Here is a 17,252-nt window from a genome sequence, read left to right as displayed (position 1 = left end):
ACCCACATAAGTCATCAGCATTCTTATATATCACTAACAAAATCCAACAGTCAGAGTTACAAAGAGAAATTCCTTTAAAGTAACTACTGATAATATAAATATTTAGGAATCTATCTGCCAAGGGAAAATCAGAAACTTTATGAGCAAAATTACAGACCACTTTTCACACAAATTAAGTCTGATCTAACCAATTGGAAAAATATTAAATGCTCTTGGATAGGGGAGCAAATATAATAAAGATGACAATATTACCTAAACTAATCTATTTATTTAGCGTATACCAATCAGACCCCAAAAAACTATTTTAATGACCTAGAAAAATAACAACAAAGTTCATATGGAAAAACAAAAGGTCAAAATTTCAAGGAATTAATGAAAAAAAATCAAATGATGGTTGGCTTAGCTGTACCAGATCTAAAATTATATTATAGAGCAGCAGTTACCAAAACTATTTGGTATTGGCTAAGGAATAGTTATTGATCAGTGGAATGATTAGGTTCAAGGGATAAAACAGTCAACAAATATAGCAACCTAGTCTTTGACAAACCCAAAGATCCCAGCTTTGGGATAAGAACTTACTGTTTGATAAAATTGCTGGGAAAATTGGAAACTAATATGGCAGAAACTAGGCATTGATCCATACTTAACGCCGTACACCAAGATAAGGTCAAAATGGGTTCATGACCTAGGCATAAAGAATGAAATTATTAATAAATTAGAGGAACATAGGATAGTTTACCTCTCAGACCTGCTGGTCATTTCTTACAGAACAATAATATTCCATAACATTCATATACCACAATTTACCCAACCATTCTCATTCCCATTGATGGGCATCCATTCATTTTCCAGTTTCTGGCCACTACAAACAGGGCTGCCACAAACATTTTGGCACAGGTCCCTTTTTCTTCTATAGTATCTCTTTGGGGTATAAGCCCAGTAGTAGCACTGCTGGATCAAAGGGTATGCACAGTTTGATAACTTTTTGGGCATAATTCCAGATTGCTCTCCAGAATGGTTGGATTAGTTTACAACTCCACCAACAATTCATCAGTGTCCAGTTTTTCCCACATCCCTCCAACATTCATCATTATTTTTCCTGTCATCTTAACCAATCTGACAGGGTGTGTAGTGGTATCTCAGAGTTGTCTTAATTTGCATTTCTTTGATCAATAGTGACTTGGAACACACTCATATGAGTGGAAATAGTTTCAATTTCTTCATCTGAAAATTGTCTGTTCATATCCTTTGACCATTTATCAATTGGAGAATGGCTTGATTTCTTATAAAGTCAATTCTCTATGTATTTTGGAAATGAGGCCTTTATCAGAACCTTTAACTGTGAAAATGTTTTCCCGGTTTGTTGCTTCCCTTCTAATCTTGTTTGCATTAGTTTTGTTTGTACAAAGGGTTTTTAACTGATATAATCAAAATTTTCTATTTTGTTATCAATAATGATCTCTAGTTCATCTTTGGTAACAAATTCCTTCCTCCTCCGTAAGTCTAAGAGGTAAACTATCCTATGTTCCTCTAATTTATTTATAATCTCGTTCTTTATGCCTAAATCATGGACCCGTTTTGATCTTGTCTTGGTATATGGTGTTAAGTGTGGATCCATGCCTAATTTCTGCCATACTAATTTCCAGTGTTGGGATTCAGAAGTTTGCCAGTGTTTGCTGATTCTACTTTTTTCCATTTTTAAATAGTTGCAATCTTGAACTTCCTATATTGATGGCACCTCTCCCATTTAGTATGAGCTTTCAAAGGTCACAAAGAGTGACTCAGCAGTCCTATCTGCTATTTCTTTTAGCATCTTGGGATATTTTGGGGGGGCCTGTTGATTTGTGGCCAGCTGGGTGCTTTCTTATGTCATTTTTTTTGGGGGGGTTCAACTGCTTATTAACCATTTTTGTCATCTTCATAATCAGATGATTATTCTCCCAGTAGATTAGAAACAGGTAGCAAAACAGAATAAATAATTCAAGTCATACTTTGTATTGTATTATCCCACTATCCTTTCTTCTAGACTCTCTACCTTCAACAGATTTTTTTTTTTAATTCCAAACCAAAAAAATATCTTTTTTGTTCTCAGCTCATATTGGGATTTAGTATTCTTGACACTATTCTTAGAGATTATTCGTTAAACTGTACTAATCCTCCATTATGATTGATGCTTCCATCATCAATAAATGTCTTTTAAAAAATCTTAATTTATAAGTTCTCTCTATATAAATATTGACCTCTTTAGATAGCATTTTAAAGAATTATTTGTGTAATAATAATAATAATAATAAAAAGAATATTTATTTGAAGACTTTCCAGTCCTTTCCTCTGCAACTTCCTCTGTAGAATTTTAGACCATTAAATCCTACCTGTGCTTTCTTTAAAAACTTTGGAATTCGTTTTTATCAAAAGCTATGATATATGTCAGAATACACACACACACACCCTAACTTTCCTCTCCTATATCAAGATGGAGTGGTCACATCTGCCCAAGGTTTCCATCTCTTTGATTTCAAGTAACTATTTTCTTCTGGCTAATATCAGATTCAGAACAGCACCTCATTGCTCTGTATCTAACTTTTGAAAGATAAAATTAGCAATTTAGGAATTTTTCAGCTCTTATGCTTTTAGAAAAATGAGTGATAGCTATTGCCCTTATAAATAAAATTTGTCCCACACTGTTATATATATCTGTTATAGATGTTTCCCCAATTCCTTGTCCATTTCTTTCTTCTATAGTATCCTTCCACATCAGTTTGTTTTGGGTTTTCCTCTGTTGACTGTCATCTAAATGTTCATTAAAGTGTTTGTTATTTTTTTGTCCCTGGATTTGTTCATGAATACCCCTTCTTCATTTGTAGCAGATCCCTTGTTTATGACACTTTTACTCCCTGACCCCCTTTAAATTTGTTGCCAAGCCCTGTTAATTTTACCTTTGTAACATTTCTCCTGACACTGGCGCTACGCTAGTGCTGGTTTTGAGCATTTTATACTTGTAGCAGTAGCACCAGTAATCTGTTGGGTTGGTGTCTCTTCTTCAGGTCTCATCATACTCCAGTCAGCTCCACTCAGTTGCCAAATTGATCTTCCTAAAGTGCAAGTCATTCTGTAAAAACAAAAACAAAAACAAAATTTATTTTTGATTCTGTATTTGGGGGCAGCTAAATCATACAGTGGATAGAACACCAGCCCAATATTAGCTGTGTGACCCTGGACAAATCACTTAACCCCTATTGCCTGCCCCCCTTCCCCCCAAAAGGAAGATTGGATCTGTAAAGTACAAATCATATAATTTCCCTATTCAATTAACTCCAGGGGTTCCTTATTACCTCCCTGGTACAAATATAAACTTATGTTTGTCTTTTAAAGCCTTCATAAAGTCTAGTACCTTCCTTCATTTCTAGTCTTCTTATACCCTATTTCCCTCCATATATTCTTTGATCCAATGTTACTGACCATTTTGCTCTCTTTTACAGACATTCCATATCCTAACTCTGGGCATTTTCATTGGAAGTCCCTTGCCTGTAAATTTTTCATTCTTCACCTCCACATCCTGGCTTCTTTCATGTCTCAGCTAAAATTCCACTTTCTACAAGCAGTATTTCCTGGTTTGTCCTACTGCTAAGGCTTTTCCCTGGACTATCTGTATATATCTTTTATCCTTTATATATCTTATTTGTACACAGCTGTTTGCCTATGGTCTTCTGCATTAAACTTTGAGTTCTTTGGGGATAGGAATGATTTTTACCTTTGTAGCCCCACTGCTTAATATTATGCCTGGCTCAAAGTGGGTACTTAAATTGTATCACAGATTAAGATTTCCCTTTGGTTTTTCAGATCTTTCCCTTTTTCTTTCTTCCTTTCTCTTTTTTTTTAATTGCTTCCTTCAACTTACAAGGAACAGTTTGATTCTCCTTAATAGCGTGATGAGTAGAGAAACATTCCTTCATCTCTTTAATCTGCCCTTTGAGATGTATAGTTGTTAATTGGACTCTATAGGTTACTTCAAAATTCATTTCTTGAAGGTAGATCCTTATATTTTTCTAGTTTTTGTGATGAGCTGATGGGGCATATTGCTGGATGGCCATCTATCTTCCCTGTATTGAATGTCTCCCATTATTTCTGCACATTCATGAATTACGCAATCTTTGCTTAACAAGAAATAGTTTCTAGGGCATAATGCTAACAGAAGCTGCCCTTAGCTGCCTTCTGTTTGAAAGTCCCAAGTAGGAATGTAATTAGGAGAAGGGCTTTATCTACTTAAATATAATTGCCTATATTTTCTCTCCTCTTCATATTAATCAACCTTAGGTATAACCCTGTACTTTTAACTACAGAGTTCTCATTTTGGTACATAGTATTTTCAAAACTAATTTTTTTTTTCCTGTAAAAAGATCTATAATGAATAGTTATAAAACTTATCAGTACTTTATAAATTTTTGACCCTTTTCATTTCTTGATCTCAGTATTTTTTCTTTTTTTAAAAATAATTTTATTGGCATCTTTTCTTTTTAATTGATTTACATTTCTTCCTATATTCCTCCCCTTCCTCAAGTTCTCTCCCTTATAACAAAGTTTTTTTTTTTTTAAAGAATAAGACCAAAAAATTTCAGCAAAACCAATCAACATATTTTTTAAAATCTGATGTCATATGAAGTTTCCACACTTATGGATTTGATCTCTGAAAAGAAGTTGGTGGGAAAGAGTCTTTTCATATCTGTTCTTTGGGGCCAGACTCATTCTTTATAATTTAACAATATCAATTCGTTGCTTTATAGTTGTTGTTCTCTCTGAGTATATTGTTGTAGTCAGTGTGCATGTTTTTTCTTTATTCTGTTTACTTCACTTTTCATTAGTTCAAAAAAGTCTTTCCATGTTTATCTGTTTATCTTTGAAATTTTAATAAAATACCAAATTTAATTTTAAAGGATTAAAAAAATTGTTTTTTCAATTAAGATGTACTTATTTTGTATTTTCCATTGAAGAGAAAAAAATAACAAAACTCTTGTAATGAATATGCATCAACAAGCAAAACCCATTACTACATTAGGCATGTCCAAAAATGTGTCTCATTCTGAAGCATTGAGTCTATCATTTCTTGGTTAGAGATTGGTAGCATGCTTCCTCATTGGTACTCAAGAATTGTATCAAAGTTTTAAAGTTTTCCAAATTTGTTTTTCTTTACAATGTTGTTGTTATTGCATAAATCATTTTTCTGGTTCTACTTACTTCACTTTATCAGTTCAAATAGGTATCAGTTTTCTGTGAAACCTTCCCATTCATCATTTTGTATTGCATAATAATATTCAGTTATATGCATATGCCATAGTTTGTTTAGTTTTTCTCTGATAGATAATCTTTTTTGTAATAAAAAGAGCTACTGCAAATATATTTGTATGTGAGTCCTTTTTCTCTTTTTTGTCCTTTTTGGGGCAAAAGCCAAGTTAAACATTTCTGATTCAAAGAGTATATGTTTTTTGGACCAGAGTTCTAGATTACCTTCCAGAACAGTCCAAGCTGTGTTTATGCAATTAGTTTTTCCTTAAACATAAGTAAAGATATATTACTTTTAATCTCAACAAATTTCATATTGTTAGATTTCTTCTACCATGTTAGCCTCTCTAGATCATTTTCTACTGATTCTGTTATCCGGAATTTTTCCTTCTCCCAAGATGGTATTATTTACAACCTTGGCAAGCATTACTTTTATGTCTTCAGCTTAAACATTAATAAACATGTTGACATATCAATCTATTTTAAGACACTTAAAGGTGTCATAGATAGTAGACTATCTCAGAAGTCAAAAAACAAGCAAGACTATAGGTGAAATCTTTGGCTGTTTATTCCTGAAAAATTTTTCCTTATAAGCAAATAACTGCTCTGACTAGTCCCGTCTATTATAGACACATGGCAGCATTGATCAGGTATGTATAACTGTTGGTGATTTGCATATGCATTTAGCTAAATATGCTTAATGTTACTGGCTAGCTATGTACACATGGTTGCCTGAATGGCTTCTACAGCAGCTTCTGAGTCCTTTGTGAACAGTATATCCCAAGGAGTCCCACTTAGGAAGGGTTGGAATGCTGTGAACACAACCTATATCCACAAGGAAGAAAGGACACAAAGGGACCGGGCCCAACAGACATGGGATGCCAAAGATTGCAAACTTCTACTAATTGCCTCCCCCCCCCCCAAATCTCACCACCTGACTAGGTTGGCTCCTGTTTTTATTGACTGAGAAGTGTTTGCTTGTTGACCTCAGAAGAGTAAGTTTCTCTGTATATATTTATTGCTCACATGGCAACCTGGGCCTATACATCGGCTGGCTCCAGATCTACATGGAACACAATTTTCAGCCTCATTTCAGTTTAGGATAGAGACTTGCTCCTGTGTATGTCACTGCTCTCTGAAAAATAAAGCTTAGGTCTCTGGCAGTAAAAAAGACAAAAAACATCACAAAAAATATATATTGACTAGGAAAGGTCCAAATATTGATGTGTACAGCCTGGCATTAGATAATCTATCTCCAGATTGGCAGATCCATTAGTTCTTTTCTTGCCAAACTTCAGCCTGGATCACTGTCACCATTTATTTCCTCTGTTCTGATTTATGAGCCACTCAAGGATGCTGGAGAGTTTTTACAACTTGGTTAACAGAATATATTACTTATTCATATTATTCAACTCTAAATGGATCCTTAATGCAGTTGTTCTTTTATTCCTTCCTAATTGATGCCATGTTTCACTATCCACAGAAGCTATTCTCAGTCTTCTCATCCTTCAAGGCCTTACACTTCTTTTGTTTTCTCTTCCCTCCCTACCCCCAAATCCTCCTGGCTTCATTCTCTTTAGTACTTTCTCATAGAATTTTTTTTTTTTATGGTACAACTCAGGCATCACCTTCAATATGGAGTTTTTTGCTGAGCCTTCACTCCTCCAAACTTCTAATGCCTTTATTGCCAAAGTACCTTGTATTTAACTACATTTTGTGTATGCATATATTTATTGATTTCATATTTATGTGATATGTATTTTCATATGTACTTGTCTTTCCCTTGAGAATATAAGTTCCTGGGAAGAAATATTATTTCATTCTTTGTTCTTGTATCTCTAGCACCTAGCATAGGACCAGGTACTTAGTGGATACTTGATAAATACTTGTTGATTAATTGCTTGGTAATCTGTAATTGAGGGGTAAAGTTGCTCAACCAGTAAGCAATCTTTCTAGTCATACCATTATGCAGCTTACAGTGAGTCATTTCAACCAAAAGATATCATGAGAGAAATATGGGCAGGGATTTGTATTTCATGTGAAAATTAGAGTTTGTGGGGTTTGTGTGACCAGTTGTTTCTGTAAGAGCCTTGTGGAAAGTTAACATTGCTATTTGTTTGGTGGAAACAATAGCACTAGACAGAGATAGCCATAGATTCCAACCCACATCTGCAAACTCTCACTGGGTGACTGAGTGACGAGGCCCAGCTTGGTGTGAGGAATGCGTGCCCTGCAACTTCAGAGTTACAGTTACTTCAATTGATATAAAAAGATTTGTTCCCACTTCTTTTTTCCTGAGAGTCTTTGGTGCATAATGTCATTGTTCACCTCTTGCCCTTAATGTTTGAGCAAAGTATCTTGTTTTTCAAATTCTAATGTTCCAAGAAAGTTAGGAAAATGTTGGTATATTAGATTTCATGGTGAAAAGGAAATAGGGCAGTGTCAACTATATTGGATAGTTTGGGAATCCTGTACTTTCTTCCCATTATTCATATTTCGTGCTTGGGCTTTGCATCATTCCCACCTTGAAGTACTTTTCAAAGATAGTTTATACTGGCCAGTATATTCACATCTTACTTAACAATATACAAACATGAAATAAATTTAAATTTATTACCTGGACATGTGATGATTTTATAGTTTTTCTCCTTGGCTCAATAATAACATTTCAGTTCAAGATTTGTTTTTCTCGTTTTGCATGTGAAGAAACAGACTCGGAGAATTAAGGTGACTTGTCTATGATCACTCATGTCATAAATACTTGTGTCCAGAGATAGCATGAGATAGTAGGTAGGATGCTGGGCTTGGTGTCAGGGAGATTTGATTTAAGTTCCCACTTCTGATATTTTACTAGCTCTGGTATCAAGAGCAAGTCAGTTTCCTTTTTTATAAAATGAAGAGAATGTACTTGATGACCTATATGGACCATTTGAGGTTTTAATCCATTATCTTATGATCTTTTTCCCCCCCTTTAAAATAGTTTTATTGATGCGCTTTTTTATTGCTGTCACTTATCACCAGAAATCCTTCTTTGTCTCTAATAATTATAGTTAAGCCAAACAAATGAACATATTTGACTATGTCAGTTAATGTATAACTCATTCTATACCTCTAGTCTACCAATAATCTGTCTAGAGGATAGGGTATATTTCACCATTAGTTTTCTGAATTCATGATTGATTATTGCATTTACAGATCAGAATAACCCCAGTACTAATCTGTGAATCTCAGAAATGATGAGTGTTCAAATAGAAAATTCACACTCCCTTATTCAAACATTTTTCTGTTTTGGTAGGAGAACTTGTTTACACATGTTCTTTTCTTCCCCATCCCAGTATTTTCCCAGATAGTCTTCGTATATCAATCAATAAGCATTATTATGTCAACAGGAATTTGACATTCCAAGTGCTTCAGTTTTTTCCTCAGAAACTTTTTTTTTTAATTACACCATTCCCTTCTTCAAGAACTTAAAAGTGCTTTCCTTAACTACATTTATTAATACTGTTCAAGGTCCTCCATTATTTCTACATGCATTCTTTATTCTCTCTTTTTCTCTCCTTCTGCCCTTCTCCCATTCTACTTCCATTTTTATCATATAGATTTTTATTGTTAATTTGTATGTATGTTGCATTAGTTCGACTCTCCCAACTTTCACTTAACAAACATGCATTTTGAATCAGGATTATGTTTTGAACATTAGGAGGAATGTAGTTTATGAATATTTGAAGGAATAAACTGCATCAATTAACATAGTATGTTTTTTTAATCCATAAGGTAAAGAAAAGAGATGGTAGATTGGAAATTTTTTGTGTTGATCATCTTTTGGTCCATCTAGTGTTAAATATTTTTATTTCTTACATTACTGCATTAGGTGCTGTATAGAAGAAGCATTTTATAAATATTTGTTGAAATTGAAATTTCACACTTACCTTGTTGGAGTCGAACTATTTCTTGCTATTTTGCATGTGTCCTGTGTGTATTGTTTTCCCCACTCAACATGTCCTCTTTTCTATATTACCTTATTTAAAACATACCACTTCAGTGAAGCATGATTAATATATGCAATCAGTCTTATTCCTTTACTTTCTGTCATAAGCATTCAGTTGTAGTTTTGTACATATAGATGTGTTTATAATTATTTTCTAATTATTTCATGTTATATTAAAACTTGAGTCTTCTGTTTTTTGTTATTGTTTTTTCATTTCTTCCCATTGCCATCTTAATGCTGTGTGTTCTGGAGTAAATCCTTTTGACCGATTGGTTATTTTTTATCTTGCAGATATGCTGGCCGGCATTGTCTCCGTGCTCATCTAAGCCCCAGGCTCTGTGTCAGAAAGTAAGTATTTGAATCTTGAAGAATTAAATAGTTATCAGAAGACTTTCATATAATCACAGAATTTTGAAATTGGATCAAATGACATAGGATATATCAGTAGTAACTATTATCAGGACTAAAGAAGCCATTTTGTCAAAACCTTATTGAACAAAAATTCATTTGAGAACATATCTAGCAAGTGGTCATTCAGCTTTTGCTTGAAGATATCCTCCATTGGGGAGAAACAAGCAATTTTCTGAGACTTTCTGGGGTAGTTCTGATTTTTAGGAAGTTTTTTTCTTACATGATGCCTAAATAATATTTTCACAATTTCCACCTATTTATCTTTGTTCTCTCTCTCTAGGACCACATTGTCTTGGGGCCTTTCATTAGGACCCAGATGATTGCCCATCTGGATGCTCTTTACCCTATCAATGTCTTTCCAAAAATGTGGCACCTTAAAACTGAGAGGTGTGATATGATATAGACTACATTGAGATCTGTTATCTCTAGTCCTGAATGCTTAGTCAATGCAATTTAATTAACACTGTTGAATCATTTATTTTGCACTCTACTAAAGCCCTCAGTTCTTTGTCATGAAAATTGCTTTACAGCTGTGTTTTCCCCTTGTGAAATGGATTTTTTTAAACCCAAGAATAAGACTTTACAATTATTCATATTTGGGAAGGATCTGTGATTTCCTCAGGTTAGGATATTCATCTATAGGAGCAAATAAAAATAAATCTTAGGGAGTTTCCTGAACTACAAGGTGTTAAGGGAGTTAAAAATTATGTCAGATAGGATTTGAATAAAGTTATACAACTCATACTGCCTGTGTATGCTCTTAAATTTCATTTTTACTAAATTTGACCTAATGTTTTAATCCTTTTAGATCTTAATTCTGTAATCTAGTGTGTTTGCTATTCTTCCTACCATTGCTACAAACAGTTTTGATAAGCACATTGTTTGTATCTTAATTGATGTTATTAATAATATTAAATGTAGTACAGTACCATGGCCAATCATTCCAGCATTTTATTAGGAATCATTTTGTAAATTGATATCAATGTATTGATAACTACTTCGATTTGAATTTTTTATTTGATTTGGTTTTTTTGGACCTAGACATTCATCCAGTTCTGAATTCACCCATTATTGTCTGACCCACATTTCTCCATTTAGGCCACAAGAGTAACATAAGAGACTTTGTCAAATGCTAATTAAATTAAATCTCTGTTATTTTCTTGATATGTCAGGCTAATAACCCTGTCAGAAAAGAAAAGGTAACTCTCGCAAGACTTGCTTATGAGTAAACCACATTCTGTTTGTAATAACTGAATCCTTTTCTAAGAATTGAAGTTGAGCTTACATCTAGGTTGTTGACTGTAACTCTTCCCTATTTTTGAAAATCTTGATGATGTTTGTCCTTTTAAAATCCTTTTCCAGTTTTCATTGATCTGAAAGATTATTGATAGTGGCATGATAGCCATATTTGCCAGTAATTTTTTTTAATAATAGTTTTTTATTTTCAAAATTTCAAAGATATTTTCAACATTTACCCTTGCAAAACCTTGTGTTCCAGATTTTTCTCCTTTCCCCCTCCAGACAGCAAGCAATCTAATATATTTAAAGATGTGCATTTCTTCTGTACATATTTCCACATTTATCATGCTTCACAGAAAAATTAGATTAAAAAAGAGAGAAATTAAAAGAACAAGCAAATAATAACAAAAAAGATGAAAAAACTATCTTGTGATCTACATTCAGTCCCCATAGTCCTCTTTCTCCATCAGACAGCTTTCTCCATCACAAGTCTATTGGAATTGGCCTGAATCACCTCATTGTTAAAAAGAGGCAGGTCCATCACAGTTGATCATCGCATAATCTTGTTGCAGTGTACAGTGTTCTCTTGGTTCTATTCCACTTAGTAGCATCAGATCATGTAAGTGTTTCCAGGTCTTTCTGTAATCATCCTGTTGATTATCTCTTATAGAACAATAATATTCCATTCATGTACCATAACTTATTTAGCTATTCCCCAACTGATTGGCATCCATTCAGTTTCCAGTTCCTTTCCACTCCAAACATTTTTGCACATGTGGGTCCTTTTCCCTTTTTTCTGATCTCTTTGGGATACAAGCCTATTAGAGTCATTGTTGGATCAAAGGGTTTGCACAGTTTGATAGCTCTTTGGGCATAGTTTCAAATTCCTCCCCAGAATGTTTGGATCAGTTCACAATTCCACCAACAATATATTAGTGTCCCAGTTCATTTTTTCCTGTCATTTTAGCCAATCTGAGAAGTGCGCAGTGGTTCTTCATAATTGTCTTAATTTGTATTTCTCTGATCAGTAGTGATTTAGAACATTTTTTCATATGACTAGAAAAGAAATGATTTTAATTTCTTCATCTGAAAATTGTCTGTTCATATCCTTTGACTATTTATCAGTTGGAGAATTTCAATACTGTGGGGCATTTTCTTTGACTGTCACTCATGCCGGTAATACTTTCCCCTTCTTCATTCCAAATACTTACCCCCCTGGCTTCTTTTAGGACACAGATAAAAAATCCTCTATCTATAGGAAATCTTCCCTAATCTCTTAATTCTAGCATTTTCCCTTTTTAAATTATTTCCTAATTATTTTAAATGTAACTTCCTTTGTATGTATTTGTGTGCATGTTGTCTCTCTGATCACTTTGTAAGCTCCTTGAGGACAGGACCTGTCTTTAACTTATTTTTCTACCCTATAATAGATACTTATTGGTTGATTTCATCTGGACCTAGTGATTTGAATTCATCAGAGGTATCCAGGTACTCTTTTAGTATCTCAATTATCTTGGATTTCAACTTTTTATTAATCATCTTAGTTTTTTTTCTAATGAGCAAAATTAAAAGTTTCTACTATATATGGTGTTATTGATTAATCTTTCTTAAACTTTGTTTGCTTGATTCTGGCATATTACTGTAACACTTTTGGTAACACTTTCACAGGTTACCTCCATTGAAATAGGCAGGGTTAGAATTATTATAATTTTCATTATCATTTCCATTTTATAGTTTTATCTATGGATAAATGGAGAATGGATAGTTAAATATCTTGCCTAAGTTATATACTTTATAAGTGATAAACTTAGGGAAAAAGCCAGATTTACTTGGGTTTAATCTAGTGCTGTTTTTACTAACCATACTTGCTTCTTATTCTAGTATGTTCTTTTATTCTTTTTATTCCTTTAGTGGCCACTTTGATGTTTAATTTTAGTCTTCTTATCCCTTTGTCCTGGACCTTCCACACTTGTTCTCTTAGAATACATTCCTTTTCTTTCTTTTTTAAAAAACAACATATTTTTATTGGTATCATTTATGTATTATCTACATTTTTCAATGTATTTGTTAACCCTGTCCTTCAAAAGAGCCTTCTCTAGCAATAGAAAACAAAAAAGGAAAAAAAAAATCGCTCAGTAAAAAAAGCCAACATATTGAAAAATGTTATCCATAGTGTACCATATCTTTAGTTCCCCACTTTTGTAAAGAAGAGAGGGAGAGATCTCATTCATTTTCTTGACTTCAGCTATGGACCTATATATCAAGGATCTCCAAATTTTCATTTCTATCTTTAATTTTTTATCCTGCTTAATTTTTATAGCTCCTGCTACATAAAGCTATAACTAGTTATTCTGGTGCTCTAATCAAGTAGCCTGAAAGGTGCCCCAATTTTTCTTTTTGGTTTTTTCCTTTTTCTTTTTTCTTTCCTTCCCCTACAATTTGTCTTAAGAGAAATTCATTTGTGGTTGGACAAATTTTCATCTCAAGACACATGCCCTATGGAGGGAGAGACTCTCTAGGATACTGCAACGGCTTCTTGAGGAATGGATGTGAGACATTCACCTGGATTATTGCTTGATAACCTCCTGCTAACAAAGTGCTAGGGGTGGCTGGGTAATATAGTGGATAGTGTGCCAGGCTTGCAATCAGGAAGATACATTTTTGTGTATTCAAGTCTAGCCTCAGACTCTTCTAGCAATGTAACCCTGGGACTTCTAGCAAAGTCCCTTAACTTTGTTTCCTCATCTGTAAAATGAGCTAGAGTAGGTGGCATACCATTTAAGGATCTTTATCAAGAAAACTCCCACTGTGTCATGAAGAGTCAAGCTCGACTGAAATAATTGAAGAACATCTAGGAGTTAAGCCTGAAGTATAAGGTGCTATTAGTATCTTAAAAGATAATAAAAGATGAAAGGAATTAGAGGAGGTAATGAGGAAATCAAATTATCACTCTTTGTAGATGATATGATAGTACACTTAGAGAACCCCAGAGAATCAACTAAAAAGCTATTAGAAATAATCCACAATTTTAGCAAAGTTGTAGGATACAAAATAAATCCACATAAATGATCAGCGTTCTTATGCATCACTAACAAAATCCAACAGCAAGAGATATAAAGAGAAATTCCATTTAAAATAACTGTTGATAATATAAAATAATTGGGAATTTATCTATCAAGGGAAAGTCAGGAACTATATGAGTAAAACTACAAAACCCTTTCCACACAAATAAAGTCAGAACTAAGCAATTGGAAAAATAGCATGTGCTTGTGGATAGAAAAGAGCAAATATAATAAAGATGACAATGCTCTCTAAACTAATCTATTTAGTGCTATACCAATCAAACTCCCAAGAAACTATTTTATTGAACTAGAAAAAATAGCAATAAAATTCATCTGGAAGAACAAAAGGTCAAGAATTTCAAAGAAATTCATGAAGAGAAAAGCAAATGAAGGTGGCCTAGCTGTGTCAGATCTAAAACTATATTATAAAGTAGCAGTCATCAAAACCATTTCGTATTGGCTAAGAAATAGACTGGTTGATCAGTGCAATAAGTAAGGTTCACAGAAGAAAATAGCCAGTGACTATAACAATTTAGGATTTGACAAACCCAAAGGCCCCACATTTTGGGATAAGAACTTGGTATTTGACAAAAACTGCTGGAAAAATTAGAAACTAGTATGGCAGAAACTAGGCACTGACCCACACCAAACACCATATACCAAGATAAGGTTGAAGTGGGTTCATGACCTAGGCACAAAGAATGAAATTATAAATAAATTAGAAGAACATAGGATAGTTTATCTTTCAGATTTGTGGAGGAGGAAGGAATTTGTGACCAAAGAAAAACTAGAGATTATTATTGATCATAAAATAGATAATTTTGATTATATTAAGTTAAAAAGTTTTTGTACAAACAAAACTAATGCAGACAAGATAAGAAGGGAAGCATAAACTGGGAAAACATTTTTATATCCAAAGGATCTGATAAAGGCCTCATTTCTAAAATAAATAGGAATTGACTCAAATTTATAATAATTCAAGCCACTCTCCAATTGATAAATGGTCAAAGCATATGAACAGATAATTTTCAGATGAAGAAATTGAAATTATTTATAGCTACATGAAAAGGTGCTCCAAATCATTATTGATGAGAGAAATGCAAATTAAGACAATTCATAGATACCACTACACACTTGTCAGATTGGCTTAAGATGACAGGAGCAGATAATGAAAAATGTTGGAGGGAATGTGGGAAAACAAACACTGATACATTGTTGGTGGAATTGTGAATGGATCCAACCATTTTGGAAAGCAATTTGGAACTATGCTCAAAAAGTTTCAAACTGTGCATACCCTTTGATCCAGCAATGTTATTACTGGCCTTATACCCCAAAGAGATCTTAAAGGAGGGAAAGGGACCTGTATGTGCAAAAATGTCTGTGGAAGTCCTTTTTGTGGTGGCAAAAAACTGGAAACACAATGGATGCCCCTCAATTGAAGAATGGCTGAGTAAATTGTGTTATATGAATGTTATGGAATATTATTGTTGTGTAAGAAATGACCAGCAGGATGATTTCAGAGAATTCTGGAGTTACGTGAACTGATGCTGAGTGAAATGAGCAGAACCAGAAGATCATTATACATGGCAACAAGAAGACTATATAGTGATCAGTTCTGATGGACGTGGCTCTTTTCAACAATGAGAGGATTCAGGCGAGATCCACTTGTGCAATGATGAAGAGAGCCATCTACACCCAGAGAGAGGACTGTGGGAACTGAGGGTGGATCACAACATAGCATTCTCACTATCTCTGTTATTTGCTTGCATTTTGTTTTCTTTCTCAGTTTTTCTTTTTCTTCCTTCTTGATCTGAGTTTTCTTGCACAATAAGATAATTGTATAAATATGTATACATATATTGCATCTAACATGTATTTCAACATATTTAATATGTATTGGACTACCTGCCAACTAGAGGAGGGGGTGGGGGTAAGGAGGGAGAAATTTGCAATAAAAGGTTATGCAAGATTCAGTGTTGGGAAAATTACCCATCATATTCTTTGTAAATAAAAAGCTTGAATAAAAAAAAAAAGTTTGGCACCTTAGGGCAAATACATCAGTCATTCTACCCTAATTATGACTCTCCTGCTATCTCCAGGATGTTGTCATTTGCTTAAATTCAGCATGTCAAGAACTAAAATCATTATCTCATCTTCTCCCCAAAGCAATACTTCTTCCCAACTATAATCACCTGCTATCAATTTACTATTATATTCTTAGTAATTTGTAATATTGGTATTATCTTTGACTTGTCATCCTCAAATCACATAATCTCTATGAATCTCAGTTTCCTCATTTACAGAGGCTGAATAATAATAATTTTCTTGCTCTTTTTGTTTTGAGGATTAAATGGTATAGTTGAATATGCTTTGAAAAGTGTAAAGCATTATATATATTATTTATGTGACAATGCTTGTTAATTGCCTGGTTTTGTATTCTCTCAAGTTTCATCCTTCATTTCTTCAACCATTTTTTGACCTTCTTCATATATATATGTGTATTGTTGTCGAATTAATCTTCTTAAAACATTGCTCTAAAGTTTATAGGGATGCTCTATTGGGGTCAAATTCAAATTCCTTTGTATGACATTCAATTGGACTTTATTTAACCTTATTTTCTTACTGCTTTCCATTCTACTCCTTAAAGCCAGGAAGACTTTATTTGTCTTGTTGCTTCTTTCCTCCTTGTATTTACTTATGTGGTTTCCTTAACTTAAGAGTGTACTTTGTCTTCTGAAACTATTTCTGTAATTTATTTTTAAGACTTAAGAATGAGGTTCAGCAATTCTTTGATTACCTTCATTCATTGGAGAGGTAGTATAGTACTTTTGATACTTGGATGACCAGGATTTATTTATTTGTCAACTCTGACACTGCCAAATATCATCATGGACAAGTCAGTTAATAACCTCTCGGCCTGTTTCCTCATCTGTAAAATGGGAATGATAATAACACTGCCTACTTTATAATGTGTTGTGGACTAAATTAGATTATATATATATATATATATATATATATATATATATATATATATATATAATGAAATATGCTTTGAAATTTTAAAGGATTATATAAAAGTCACTTACTATTCCATAATGATTATTCATTTATTTTAAATTTTTAGGTGATTGATTGATAGATAAATCAGTAGATCCTGCAACCAAGGAGCTTGCGTTTTAATGGGAGAAAGTAGATAATACATAAGAAAGAATTGATAAGTGGAGAATGGAAAAATAGAGACGTCTAGAGAGTTTGGAATGAGCATGACTGGCTTG

At 33.5% G+C, this 17,252-nt stretch overlaps 1 protein-coding gene across 1 annotated transcript in view; it reads left to right on the top strand.

Annotated features, from left to right (window-relative positions):
- The window catches only part of SDHC (succinate dehydrogenase complex subunit C), a 55,995-nt gene that overhangs the window by 16,161 nt on the left and 22,582 nt on the right, over positions 1-17,252 (top strand). The window contains exon 2 of the mRNA XM_003769637.4: positions 9,557-9,613. Coding sequence (XP_003769685.1) covers positions 9,557-9,613 — 57 coding nt within the window. The remainder of the gene's footprint in view (positions 1-9,556; positions 9,614-17,252) is intronic.

Source organism: Sarcophilus harrisii, chromosome 4 (genome assembly GCF_902635505.1).
Source record: "Sarcophilus harrisii chromosome 4, mSarHar1.11, whole genome shotgun sequence".
NCBI lineage: Eukaryota > Metazoa > Chordata > Mammalia > Dasyuromorphia > Dasyuridae > Sarcophilus > Sarcophilus harrisii.
The sequence above is the reverse complement of the archived record's forward strand: the minus strand, read 5'-3'. Positions and strand labels throughout refer to the sequence as shown.